Source organism: Myotis daubentonii, chromosome 7 (genome assembly GCF_963259705.1).
Source record: "Myotis daubentonii chromosome 7, mMyoDau2.1, whole genome shotgun sequence".
NCBI classification, from domain to species: Eukaryota; Metazoa; Chordata; class Mammalia; order Chiroptera; family Vespertilionidae; genus Myotis; species Myotis daubentonii.
Genome location: NC_081846.1, coordinates 91168622 through 91182446, shown reverse-complemented (window position 1 = coordinate 91182446; position 13825 = coordinate 91168622). Strand labels below are relative to the sequence as shown.

The 13825-nt window shown below is 40.2% G+C and overlaps 1 protein-coding gene across 1 annotated transcript; it reads right to left on the bottom strand.

Moving 5' to 3' along the window:
* Positions 1-4313: 4313 nt before the first annotated feature.
* On the bottom strand, positions 4314-5887 carry LOC132238729 (interleukin enhancer-binding factor 2-like). Its single transcript, XM_059704745.1, is given in 2 exon segments — positions 4314-5171; positions 5173-5887. Coding segments are annotated over 2 exon segments (1161 nt in total). The 5' UTR covers positions 5817-5887; the 3' UTR covers positions 4314-4654.
* Positions 5888-13825: the final 7938 nt, after the last annotated feature.

Below are 13825 nucleotides of genomic sequence, written 5' to 3'. Positions count from 1 at the left end.
TCTTTTCTTCATTTCCATTTACATGAAATATCTTTTTCCATCCTTTATTATTAATCTCTATGTTTCATTCTGAGGTGGGTCTCTTGTGGACAGAATATGCATTCAGATGTCCTGTCACTGTTTGGAACACTTAAGCAATTTATATTTAAAGTGAATGTTGATAGGTACATATTTATTGCCATTTTATTTTTTATAACTATGTTCCTGTTTTTTTCTTTCTTCTGAAAGAAGTTTCTTTAACATTTCTTGTAATACTGGATTGGTGGTCATGAACTCCTTTAGCTTTTTCTTGTCTGGGAAGTCATTTATTTCTCCTTCATGTTAAATGATGGCCTTGATGGGTAAAGTAATCATGGTTGTAGGTCCTTGCTTTTCATCACTTTGAATATTTTATGCCAGTCCCTTCTGGCCTGCAAAGTTTCTGTTGAGAAATAAGCTGATAGTCTTATGGAAACTCCCTTGTAGGTAACTAAGTGCTTTTATCTTGCTACTTTTAAGATTTTCTTTTTGTCTTTAAGTTTGTCCATTTTAATTATGATGTGTCTTGTTGTGGGTCTGTTTGGGTCCATCTTGCTTGGGACGCTGCACTTCCTGGACTTGTGTGTCATTTTCTGTCACCAGGTTAGGAAATTTTTAAGTTGTTGCTTCTTTAAATATGTTCTCAATCCCTTTCTCTCTTCTCCTTCAGATTTGGATATTGTTATGCTTCATCTTGTCCCAAATTTCCCTTAAACTATCCTCAATTTTTAAATTCTTTTTTTTAATTATTTTTGCTGCTCTAAATGGGTGCTTTCTGCTACCTTGTCTTCCAAATCACTGATTCGTTCATGTTACATCTAACCTAAAGTTGTTTACTTCTAATGTATTCTTCCTTAAAGATATTGTATTTTTCATTCCTCAATAGTTCTTTCTATGGTTTCTATGTCATTTCTTATGCTGTTGAAGTTCTCACTAAATTCCTTGAGTATCCTTATATCTATTGCTTTGTACTTTCTATCAGTGAGACCACTTGCCTCTATTTCATTTACTTCTTTTTCTAGAGATTTATCCTCTTCTTTATTTCAGGGCATGTGTCTTTCTCTCACCATTTGGCTGCCTCTCTGTGTTTGTTTCTGTGTGTTAGGTAGATCTGTTATGTCTCTCAGTTTGGGTAGGGTAGCCTTATGTGGTTCTGTTTAATCCCTGTGGGACAAGTCTCCCTGATCCTAAGCTGGGTGCTCCAGGAATGTCCTTTCTTTCGGTTATGTGAACCTTCCTATTATAGAGACCTCTTGATTACTGTTGGCCTGTTAATGTTGGGGTCGACCCTTAGGCTGGCTGACAGTGATAATCAACTCTGACCACAGTGTACGAACTGCTGTGCAGGTGCAACACCATACAAAGAGGAATTCGCCTCAGCAGGTTCTGGTGCCTGCCAAAATCTCCCATTGGATATGCCTCTGTGGCACTAGCTCAATCTTGCTCTAATGTTGTGTAAAGACTGTCACTAGGTGTATTATTTTGAGGACAACTTGATATGGACTCTAGTGCAAGTCAATGTCAGATGCTGCCTGTGACTGGCCCTGGGCAACCTGTTTGGAGCTTCAAAGTGATGCACATTTTGTGGCTGCCTCTGCTGGGTCTAGGTGTGTGCGGGAAGGACCAAGCTGTGCACTCACACCAGTTTCCGCCAGCACCAAGCATGAGGCAGGTCAGAAATGGCTAAAGACACGCCCAGATTCTCTCTGCCTGCTGGTTGCCCATTAGACTCAGTCACTGATAGAACCTATGGCAGCATGAGTTGTGTGAGTCACCAGGAAGAGCCAAATGATGCTCACCAGATTGATACAGGTTCAAACTTGGTGCCAGTTCTGATTTTGAGGCCACTCAGAAAAAATCCCAAAGGACACCAAGGCCAGCAGCCCGCAGATCTTTGTGGTGGGGTGGAGTCCCAGGGAGTCATCAGGGATTTTTCCCTCTGCTATTGTCCTGTAAGCTGCACATGGTGACTTCTTTAAAAGAAATACAATATGGAAAGTAAAAAAAAAAAAAATTACAAGTTCTGAAATAGAAAAACCTGACAACATAGCCTCATCCAGATAATAAAGTTTAACACAAACAGTAATGAGTCATGTTGACCTTGATATGCAATGAAAATGACACTTTGCTTTATGGTCTTTTACTCTAGACCATAAAATTCTAGTCTAATCATAAGCAAAACAAATTCCAATTAAGAGACATTATACAACTCTTCAAAACTTCAAAATCATCAAAACAAGGAAATTCTGAGAAATACTCATAAGAGGAGCCTAAAGATATTAAAGATTAAATGTAATGTTTTATGTTGAATGTGATCTTGGAACAGAAAAAGCACCTTAGGTTAAAACAAAACAAAACAAAATAGTACAATAAAAATAATTGTGAATGAATTATGACTGTAGTTAGCCATAATATACCCATATCAGCTCAAATGATAACAAATGCATATTACCAAAAGAAGCTAATAACTGGGAACACTGGATGTAGTAAGTAGTACCCTATACAATCTTCCCATTCTTTTGTAAATCAAAAACTGTTCTGAAATAAATAAAATTATTTTAAAGTGTAGACAAAATAAAAATGTTCTCAGACAAACAAAACCTAAGCAAAATGATCACTAGGAGGCAAGCCCCATAAGAGATTAATGTAAGCTATTTTGAAAAAAAATACACAGTTTTGTATTATTAGTGAATCTTATCATCCTTAAATGGTGTGGAATATTGTCAAATTGTTTTTATGGCCTATTCCAATCTATCCTTTTATCTGATCAATTGAAATGCGTTTTTGTTGTTGTTGTTGCTGCTGTTGTTTGGCCTTCATTCTGTTGATGTGATATACCAATAGATTTCATATGTTGAACTACTCTTGCATTATAGAAATAAAATAAAAAACTTCTGCACAGCAAAAGAAACCATCAGCAGCCCTAACTGGTTTGGCTCAGTAGATAGAGCGTCGGCCTGTGACTGAAGGGTCCCAGGTTCGATTCTGGTCAAGGGCATGTACCTTGGTTGTGGGCATGTACCTTGGTTGCAGGCATATCCCCAGTAGGGGGTGTGTAAGAGGCAGCTGATTGATGTGTTTTTTCTCATCGATGTTTCTAACTCTTTATCCCTCTCCCTTCATCTCTGTAAAAAAATCAGTAAAATTTATATATTTTTTAAAAAGAAACCATCAACAAAACAACAAGAAAGCCCACTGAATGGAAGAACATATTTGCCAATGTTATCCTATAGAATAAAGAGGTGATATACAAATCAACCCTCACACCCTCACAAGACGGCTACCTACAACCAGGCCAGCAGGGGGGTTAGTGAGGGATGACCAAACGACTGAAGAAGCAGGCTGTGTGAGGTGACCAGGCCAGTGGAGAGGCTGTGAGGGGCAATCAGGCTGGCAGGGGGAGCAATTGGGGGCAAATAGGCCAGCAGGTGGGGCAGTAAGGGGTGACCAGGCTGGTGGGGACGGGGGCAGTTAGGAGCAACCAAGCTGGCAGGAAGTGGGCAATTGGGGGTGACCTGGTTGGCAGTGGGGGCATTTAGGGGTGACCAGGCAGTCAAGTGAGCAATTAAGAGCCAGAGGTCCAGGATTATGAGAGGGATGTCCAGCTGCTGGCTTAGGCCCGATCCCGATAGAGCCTAAACCAGCAGTCGGACATCTCCCAAGGGGTCCTGGATTGGGGAGGGTGAGGGAGAGAGTGGTAAGAGATCAACCAAAGGACTTGTATGCATGCATATAAGCATAACCAATGGACACAGATACTAAGGGTGTGAGGGCATGTGCTAGCTAGGGCTTGGGGGTGACCAGGGAGAGGTCAATGGGGGGAAAAGGAGACATATGTAATACTATATGTAATACTTTAAACAATAAAGAATTTAAAAAATCTAATTTGAAAAAAATGTAAGTTGGTCATGGTGTGTAATCCTAATAGACTGCGTAATATGGTTTAGCTGTAGTTTGCTGATAATTTTTGTGTCCACGTTCATTAAAAACGAGTAGTCGGTAGTTTTTTTTCCAGTGTCTTAGTCTGGCTTTAACATCAGGATAGTGCTGGCCTCATGGAATGACAGGAAGATTGACATTAATTCTTCTTTTAATATTTGGTAGAATTTAACAGTGAAGCATCTGGTTCAGAGCTCTTCTTTGTTGGCAGGTTTTTGATTATCGATTCAATCCCCTTAGTAGATACATTTACATTCAGATTTTCTATTTCTACAGGATTTCAATTTTAGTAGGTTTTGTGACTCAAAATTTTGCCAACTTTATGTAAGTTATCCAATTTTTTTTTTTTAAAGAGCCCTACTAGGAATTACTTTATTTTTCTTAGGAAAAAAAATAAAATTCCAGGCATTAAACAGTTGACATTTCAACAACAAAGTACTGATTGAGAGAGGTTTCAAGGAGCTGGGGATTCTACAGTATCATGAAGAAAAGTTGGTAACCTGCTTCAGTAGAGATGCGAGACTTCTGGCTACTAAGTCAACATAAGAATTCAGTGGGATGTCATTTCCTTCCATAGTTTATTTTTATTTTCTTTCCTGTCTCCACAGCCCTCAGAAATGCCACCATACAGAGCCCAGTAGCAGTTAGCTCAGGCTCCAATCTTCCCCTTGGGTAAGAAAGGGTGGAGAGAAGGGAGTCACTCCTGAGTCTCCATGCTTTCCTCCTCCTCTCCTTGAGGTGGTTCTTCTGTATTCTTCTCCTCTTCCTCCCCTTCCTTCTTCTCTAGTGGCTTCTCATAAGCCTTTTCTGAAGGTGTCACTATCACTCCATCCCAGGTAGATATTTCAGAAGCAAGATAGCTGGCATCACCCTCCTGGCCAAGGATCTTCCTAAAGCCACCATGTGAGAGGATTCGGACCAGAGTCTGAGCTGTGTAGCAGACCGTGTCCTGCTGTTCCAAAGTCATGACCGTGTGTACTCTGAAGTTGCCACTCTCACAGGGGTCTGTGATACCCATTGACCCTGGCAAGAACAGTCCTGCAGCCAGAATCTGCAAGCAACGCCTGTATGCCACATTGAGGGCCAAGCGCTGTCTGGTGGGGTTGTTCATCACAGCATAGTGCCTGAGTAGGTCGAGGATCCAGGGTGTGAGGGGCTCAAAGCCAGGAAAACGAATCCTCAGGTCCTTCAGAAGTCTGATGAGAACTTTAACATAACCAGCAGGCATGTCGGATGGCTGCTAAGGCAATCTGCAACACCTTGATGTCCAAATGGAGTTCTGGATCCAGTTTTCGGAGACTGGGTGGCACTGTTGTAATGAGAATCTTCACTGTAGCATCAGAAGAACTGATCTCAAAGCCAGTTTCATTGGTCAGCACGGTCAGAACTTCAGAAGGATCCTGTGTTCTTAGGCTTTCCACGACTTTGTTCACTAGGGCAGCAACAGCTTCCAACGTTGGCAAAATCTTTGGGATTACCTCCAGGTCAGCCACATGATGTCCTGTAGTCATTGTTCCCTTTTTATATGATCCAACCTGTCGCATTTCTTCAATTTGCACTTCAAATGTCCCTGGAGCCACAATCAAATTGCCAATCACATTGTTTATTTTTGTCAACAGAGAAAGGATAGAGGCCTGTTCAGCAGAATTAGGAGCAAGGTCCTGATTTCTTCTCGGCAATGCCTCCCTGAAGGAAGATTCGTCAGGTGCTGGCTTCACCCGAGGGAAGGCCACGTCACACAAACAGAAATCAAATGGGACGTGGGGCACAAAGGGCCTGAACCCTCCTCCCGGGCCTCCTCGGGAACCAAAGCGCCCGCCACGACCTCGGCCTCTGTCGCCCCTCATGGCGCCCCTCATGGCGCCCCAGATCCTGAACAATGGAAGCCACACCAACCGCCCCTCTCCTCCGAGCAGCGACAGGCGCAGAGGCGGCGTGCGGGTATGCCAACACACCACAGCGCGACTGGCTGCTGCCTCACTCCTCCGCTTATGCCTATTGGTTTACCGTAGAAAACGGGCTTGTAAACGAATTAAAAACCCCTGCTGTGTTAGGAACTAGCCAATCAGAATAGACTAGACAGTAATGGCGATTTTTTTTTTTTTTCCATCAGACATTAGACAACGCTGTGTAAAGAGATCAGGACAGAGATCACGTTGGAAACTTTCTATAGGAATCTGGAGACACTCACACCCGCCGAAGCAGAGTGGCGCATCGAAGCATGCTGGGCCCATAACCCAGAGGTCGATGGATCGAAACCACCCTCTGATAGCTGGACTTTTCCTTTCTTTTTCCCCTCAACACTACTCAGAAGAAGCGGCTTTGAGAAAAGGCGGGTGTGTTGATTGAATCAGAGGGGAAAGCACTGATGGTGAGGGACTAGAAAGGAAACTGAGAGGCAGCTTCGGAAAGAGATTTCAGAGAAAGCGAGCAAGGAAGAAGCAAGGCGAGAAGGACTCGGCCCATCCCGTGGCAGTTTCCCTGCGCTTCTTTTCTTTCCTCATTCTTCAAACTCAACTTATCCATTTTTTTTTTGGCATATAATTCTTCATAGTTGTATCTTATGACTTTTTAAAGTATCTATAAAATTGGTAGTAATACCCTTACTTTGCCTTTTTATTTTAGTAGTCTGAGGCTTCTCTCTTTTTCTCTTAGCAAATCTAAATTAATCACATAAATTTTGTTAATCCCAAAAGAACAATATTTTGGCGTCTTTCATTTTCTCTATTTTTTCTGTTCTCTATTTTATTTAACTGTGCTCTAATTTTTATTCTTCTTCCCTTCTGTTAGTTTGAGTTCAGTTCATCTCTGTTTTTCTATTTGCTGAAGGTATAAACTTAGATTTCTAAACTGAGATATTTCTTCTTTTTTAACATAGGGGGTTACAGCTATACATTTCCTTCTCAGCACTGCTGTCACTGAATCCTGGCCCTTAGTGAAGTTCTTCCCTGACAGTCTGCAAAGTCTGGGAGTCTTAACTGTTATCGAAGTTTTATTTTTTAAAAATATTTATTGTTGAAAATATTACATATGCCCCCCTTTTCCCCCATTGATCTCTTCAAGTCTGCCCCAGCCCCCACCCCAGACCTTCACCACTCTATTTGTTGTGTACATGAGTTACACACATACGCATACAAGTTCTTTGGTAGATCTCTTCCCACCCCTGCCCCCACCTTCAATCTGAAATTTGCCTATTCCATGCTTCTGTGTTTCTGGATCTATTTTTGTTCATCATTTTATGTTGTTCATTAGATTCTACATATGAGTGAGATCATGTGATATTTATCTTTCTCTGACTGGCTTATTTCACTTGGCATAATGCTCTCAGGGTCCCTAAGCTGTCCCAAAGGGTATGAGATCCTTCTTTATTCCATGGTGTAGATGTACCACAGCATTTTTATCCGCTCATCTACTGATGGGAACTTGGGCTATTTTCAGATCTTGGCGATTATAAATAGTGCTGCTATGAACAGAGGGGTGCATATGTTCTTTCTGATTGTTGTTTCAGGCTTCCTAGGATACATTCCTAGGATGGGATCACAGGGGCAGTTTAATTTTTAATTTTTTGAGGAAATTCCACACTGATTTCCATAGTGACATTCCCAGTCTGCATTCCAACAGCAGTGTATTAGGGTGCCTTTTTCTCCACATCCTCAACAGTACTTATTTGTTGATTTATTGATCGCAGCCGTGCTTACAGGTGTGAGGTGGTAACTCATTGTCATTTTAAGTTGCATCACTCTGATGACTAGTGACTTTGAGCATTTTCCAGATGTCTCTTGGTCATTTGTATATCCTATTTGGAGAAGTGTCTATTTAGTCTTCAGCCCATTTTTTTTTTATTGGGCTGTTTGTTTTCCTTTTGTTGATTTATATGAGTACTTTATATATTGTGGCTATTAACCTCTTATTAGATGAATCATTGGCAAATATGTTCTCCCATACAGTGACAAGAACAGACATATAGATCAATGGAATGGAACAGAGAACCCAGATATTGAACCAAGTCATTATGCTCAATTAATCTTTGATAAAGGAGGCAAGAGCATACAATTGAATAAAGAAAGTCTCTTCAATAAATGATGTTGAAATAAATGGATACCTATGTGTAAAAAAAAAATGACACTAGACCACCAACTTACACAATACACAAAAATAAACTCAAAATGGATAAAAGATTCAAATGTAAGCCATGGAACCATAAAAATCTCTGTAGAAAACATAGGCAGAAAAATGTCAGACATCTTACATAACAAAATTTTTCACAGCTACAATTCCAAGCACAAAAGAAACAAGGGGAAAAATATATACAAATGACTACATCAAAAAATCTTCTGCACAGCAAAAGAAAATGGAATTAAAATAAAAAAGGGAACCCACTGTATGTTTTCAAACAAAACAATCTTTAGGAATTAAAAAAGCAGGAAATTATAGCCTGTTTAAAAAAAACAAAATAAATCTCCAGAAACAATCTCTGAAAAAACATAGGCATAAGTCTTACCAGACAAAAACTAAATCTACTGTCTTAATATGGTTAAAGAGAAAAGATTATAAACAAAGAACTAAAGAATATTATGAAAGTAATATATGAAGAAAATCAGAATATAAACAAAGAGATAAATGTTACTTTTAAACAATCCAACCAGCCCTGGATGGTGTGTTTCAGTTGGTTTGGCAACATCCTGTACCCCAAGGGTTGCTGGGTCGATGCCCAGTCAGGGCACATGCACGAGTTGTGGGCTCCATCCATGTAGGGGGTGTGTGGGAATCATCCAATGGATGGTTCTCTCTCTCCCTCTTCCATCCTCTCTCTCTATATAATTGTCAATAAAAAAATCTTTTAAAAAGAGAGCCAATCAGAAGTTTTGGATCTAAGAAATGTAATAACAAAATTGAACTGAAATAAAAAATGTATGATTTAGAACTCAAACAGGCAAAAAAAAAGAATCAGTGAATCCAATAATAAGACAATTGATATTACTGAGTCTGAGAACAGTGAAAAAAATCTATCTAATCTAATAAAAGAGAAACATGCAAATTAACTGTACCTCTGCTACACCCACAAGCCACGTCCACCAGCCAATCAGGAGCGAATATGCATATTAAACCAACTAAGATTGCGGCAGCCAAGGAGCTAGAGTGAACAGGAGGCTTGGGTTGCCCCTGGCAATGGAGGAAGCCAAGCTTCCCGCCTGCCCTGCCAGCCCTGAGCTCCGCTCAAGGCTACAAAGTTTCAATTATAAAAGATAAATAAATCCCAGATACTTGGTTCCAGCCCGCGGCTGTGGCCAGCCTGAAAATGGCCCTCAGCTCCTCACCCAAACTGGCCAAACCCTCATGGGGTGAGGGTCCCCACAGGGGGGCTTGACCAGCCTGCAAACAGCCATCAGCCCCTCACCCAGGCTGGCCAGGAACCCGAGTAAGGCCTCCAACCCTGAAGGGGGTGTGGCCAGCCTGAAAACAGCCCTCAGCTCCTCACCCAAACTGGCCAAACCCTCATGGGGTGAGGGTCCCCACTGGGGGGCTTGACCAGCCTGCAAACAGCCATCAGCCCCTCACCTAGGCTTGCCAGGCATCCCAGCGGTACCCCCACCCTGATCCAAGACCCCCTTCAGGGCAAACCAGCCGGCCCCCACCTGTGAATCAGGCCTCTATCCTATATAATAAAAGGGTAATATGCAAACTGACCCTAACAGCAGAACCACTGGGAATGACTGGTCACTATGACACACACTGTCCACCATGGGGCAGATGCTCAATGCAGGAGCTGCCCCCTGGTGGCCAGTGCGCTCCCACAAGGGGAGCTCTGCTCAGCCACAAGCCAGGCTGATGGCTGCCAGTACAGCGGTGGTTGTGGGAGCCTCTCCCGCCTCCTCAGCAACGCTAAGAATGTTCAACTGCAGCTTAGGCCTGCTCCCCGCTAGCAATGGACATCCCCTGAGGGCTCCTGGGCTTCCAGAGGGATGTCTGACTGCCAGCTTAGGCCCCTTCCCCCCGGGAGCAGGCCTAAGCCAGCCAGTGGACATCCCCCGAGGGTTCCCAGACTGCGAGAGGCCACAGGCTGGGCTGAGGGACCATCCCCTCCCCCCCGAGTGCACAAAGTTTTGTGCACTGGGACTCTAGTCCTATATAATAAAAGGCTAATATGCAAATCGACCAAATGGCAGAGAAACTGGTCACTATGGTGCACACTGTCCACCGGGGGGCAGACGCTCAATGCAGGATCTGCCCCCTGGTGGTCAATGAGCTTCCACAGAGGGAGAGCCACTCAGCCAGAAGCCGGGCTCACATCCCCTGAAGGGTCCCAGTCTGTGAGAAGTTGCAGGCCAGGCTGAGGGACACCCCCCACCAAGTGCACGAATTTCGTGAACCGTGCCTCTCATATATATATATAAAAGCCTAAGCGACCATCCAACAGTTTGACTGGTGGCTATGACACACAATGACCACCAGAGGGCAGACACTCAATGCACAGGCATGGAAACATGGAACAGACTGATGAATCTCAGAGGGGAAGAGGGAGAGAGGAAGGCCGGAAGATATTAAAGAAAGATCTTATATGCATACTAGAGGCTTGGTGCATGGATTCGTGCACTGGTGGGGTCCCTCAGCCTGGCCTGCAGGGATTGGGCTGAAACCAACAGTTCAACATCCCCTGAGGGCGTGAGAGGATACAGGCCAGGCCTAGGGCCCCCAATGATGCACAAATTTGTGCACCAGGCCTCTAATTATAGAGTAAAGAACAGAAATCAAAACCTAAGAGATTATGAGGCACTATTAAGTCAATATATGTATTACGAAAGTTCTAGATGAAGAAAAAAGAGAGAAAAGGGCAGAAATCATTTGGTGAAATAATGGCTGAAAATATTCTATCATTATTATTATTTATTATTATTATTATTATTATTATTATTATTATTATTTTAATTCTCACCCAAGGGTATTTTTCCATTTCCTTTTTATTTTTTTTAGAGCATGAAAGGAAGTGAGAAGGGGGAAGAGGAGAGAGAGAGAGAGAGAGAGAGAGAGAGAGAGAGAGAGATCAGAGACACTGGTTGCCTCCAGCACCGCCTCAACTGGGGAGATGGGATCAAGCCTGCAACCAAGGTAGGTACCCTTGACAGGGAACTGAACCTGTGACCCTTTGGTGTGTGGAATGATGGTCTACCACTTAGCCAAACCAGTGAGAGCTGGGAAAGTTCTAAATTTGAGGGCAGATATGAATCCACCAATTCAAGAAGCTCAATAAAACCTAAATAGGATAAACACAAGAAGACTCAAACAAAGATATTAAAATCAAACAATTGGACAAACACAAAGTGAGAATCATGAAAGCAGCAAGAGAATAGTAATTTATCTTTTAAAAGAGAATCTTTAAGAAGTTCATCAACAAATTTCTCAGCAGAAACCTTGGAGACCAGAACGCAGTGACGAAACCACACACACTTAAATCAATAATTCTATATGCACCCAAACTATCCTTCAAATATGAGGGAGAAATTAAGGCATTTCAAAATAAATAGGAGTTGAGAGTGTTTGTTATTGCTATACCATTCTACTAGAAATGCTAAATGTAATCCAAGTTAAAATGGAAAGACAAACTGTTTACTCAGAATTATATGTAAATATATACCTCTCTGTTTTGATTTGCAAATTCACTTATTATTTTCTAAAGAATTGTAAAGACACATAAAAGTAATTTAAAATGTATGTTAATAGGTACATAATATATAAGGATATATTTTGGGCTATCAATAACATAAAGTAGGGAAGAGGCTGAGCTGTGAGTAGAGTTTTTGTATTCAAACAAAGTTAAATTGGTATCAATTTAAATATTAAAAGTGAAGTGAGTAGCAAAAACTAACCAACCAAACAAACAAAAACCGCACCCAAAACCCCATAGCCACAGATAACAGCATGGTGATTACCAGAGGGAAAACAGGGAGAGGAGAGGTAGAAGAGGGTATAGGGGGTAAATGGTGATGGAAGGAGACTTGACTTTGTGTGGTGAACACATAATACAATATACAGATGATGTATTATAAGAATGTACACCTGATACCTATATAATTTTATTAATCAATGTCACCCCATGAATTTATTAAAGAATATATATATACATATATATATGTATATATGTGTGTATATATATATATATATGTATAAATTTAAAACTTTAGGATGTTACATAAAACTGTGGTAAACACAAAAAATATATCTATAGAATATTCTCTAATTCAAACACATAACTGAAAGAATAAATTTAAAGTGAAGAAAAACACAGAATCAAAGGATGAGCTGTCTGCAAGTGGTTCAGTTTGCATATAAGAAAATGCATAATTTGAATTTGAAAAAAAAACACACCAAGTAGATTCTATGTAAATATTAACCAAAAGAGAACTAATGTTAGACAAAATAGATTTTAAGTAAAAAGTGTGGCAAGAGACAGAAGAATATTATATAACTAGAAGCCTGACACACGAAATTCGCAGCCCTGGCTGCCAACCCTTGCAGCCTCGGCTGGCCTCAGGGCCCCTGTTTTGTCTGGACGGTCATTCTTCTGTCTGGTCTAATTAGCATATTAGCTCTTTATTATATAGGATGATAAAATGTTAAGTTCACCAAGATGATAGGACAATTAAATACATATTTATCAAACTTTAGAGTTTTAAAATATATGAAGTTAACATTGACAGAATTGAAAGGTTAAATGGACAGTTCTATAATAGTAGAAGAGGATTTCAATACCCTACTTTCACTAATAAATAGAACAATATAGATTTGAACAACACTATAACCAGTTGCGCCTAACAGCATTTGACAAAATTTAACACATTCTCCTGATTAAAAACACTCAATATAACAGAAATAAAAGAAAAGTTCTTCAACGTGATAAGGGACACTTTTAAAAAACTCATTATAATGCTGATTATAATCAGGGTTGAAAGATGGCTTAGCTGTCATCAAGAACAAGGCAAGGGTGACTGCTTTTCTAGTTTTATTCAAGTTAGTACTATAAGTACTAACTAAATTAACTAGTCAAGATAAACATATTTTAATTAAATTTGAAAGGAAGTAAAATATGTTTATTTGAAAATGACATAATCTTATATGTAGAAAACTAAACATTTTACACACATAAGCACAACTGTTAGAAGTAATAAGTTCTAAAAAATTACAGGATGTAAAATTACCACACTAAATTCAGTTGCCTTTCATATACTAACAATAAACAGTTCAAAAATAAAATTAAATAAAATTTTATTTACAATAGCATCAACAGAAGTAAAGTATTTAGGAGTAAATTAAACCAGTAAGGCATACCTATACACTAAAAATACACATGTTGCTGAAAGACATTTTAAAGATGACATTAATAAATACATTTTAAAAATCTAGTATTCATGGTTTGGAAGAGTTAATGTTGCTAAGAGGTTAATAATACCCAAATGATCTATAGATTCAGTACTGAACCTAGAAAAATTATAATGTATTTTTGCAGGAATAGCAATATCCATCTTAAAATTTATGTGGAGTTTCAAGGAAATATGAATATCCAGAATAATCTTGAAAAAGAATAAAGTTGGAGGCCTCACACCTCCTGATTTCTAAACTTACTATGAATCAGAAATAGTGTGGTGCTGGCATAAAAAAGACACATAGCCCCATGGGATAGACTACAAACCCTAGAAAAAGGCCTCATTCTTATGGACAAATGATTCTCATCAAGAGTTGCATTAAATGGGAAAAGAATATCTTTTTAAATAAGTTGTGCTGGGAAACCTATATATCTACGTGCAAAAAGAATTAAGTTGAGCCCTTACACTAACAACAACAAAAAAATTAAAATTCAAAATGGATTAAAGAC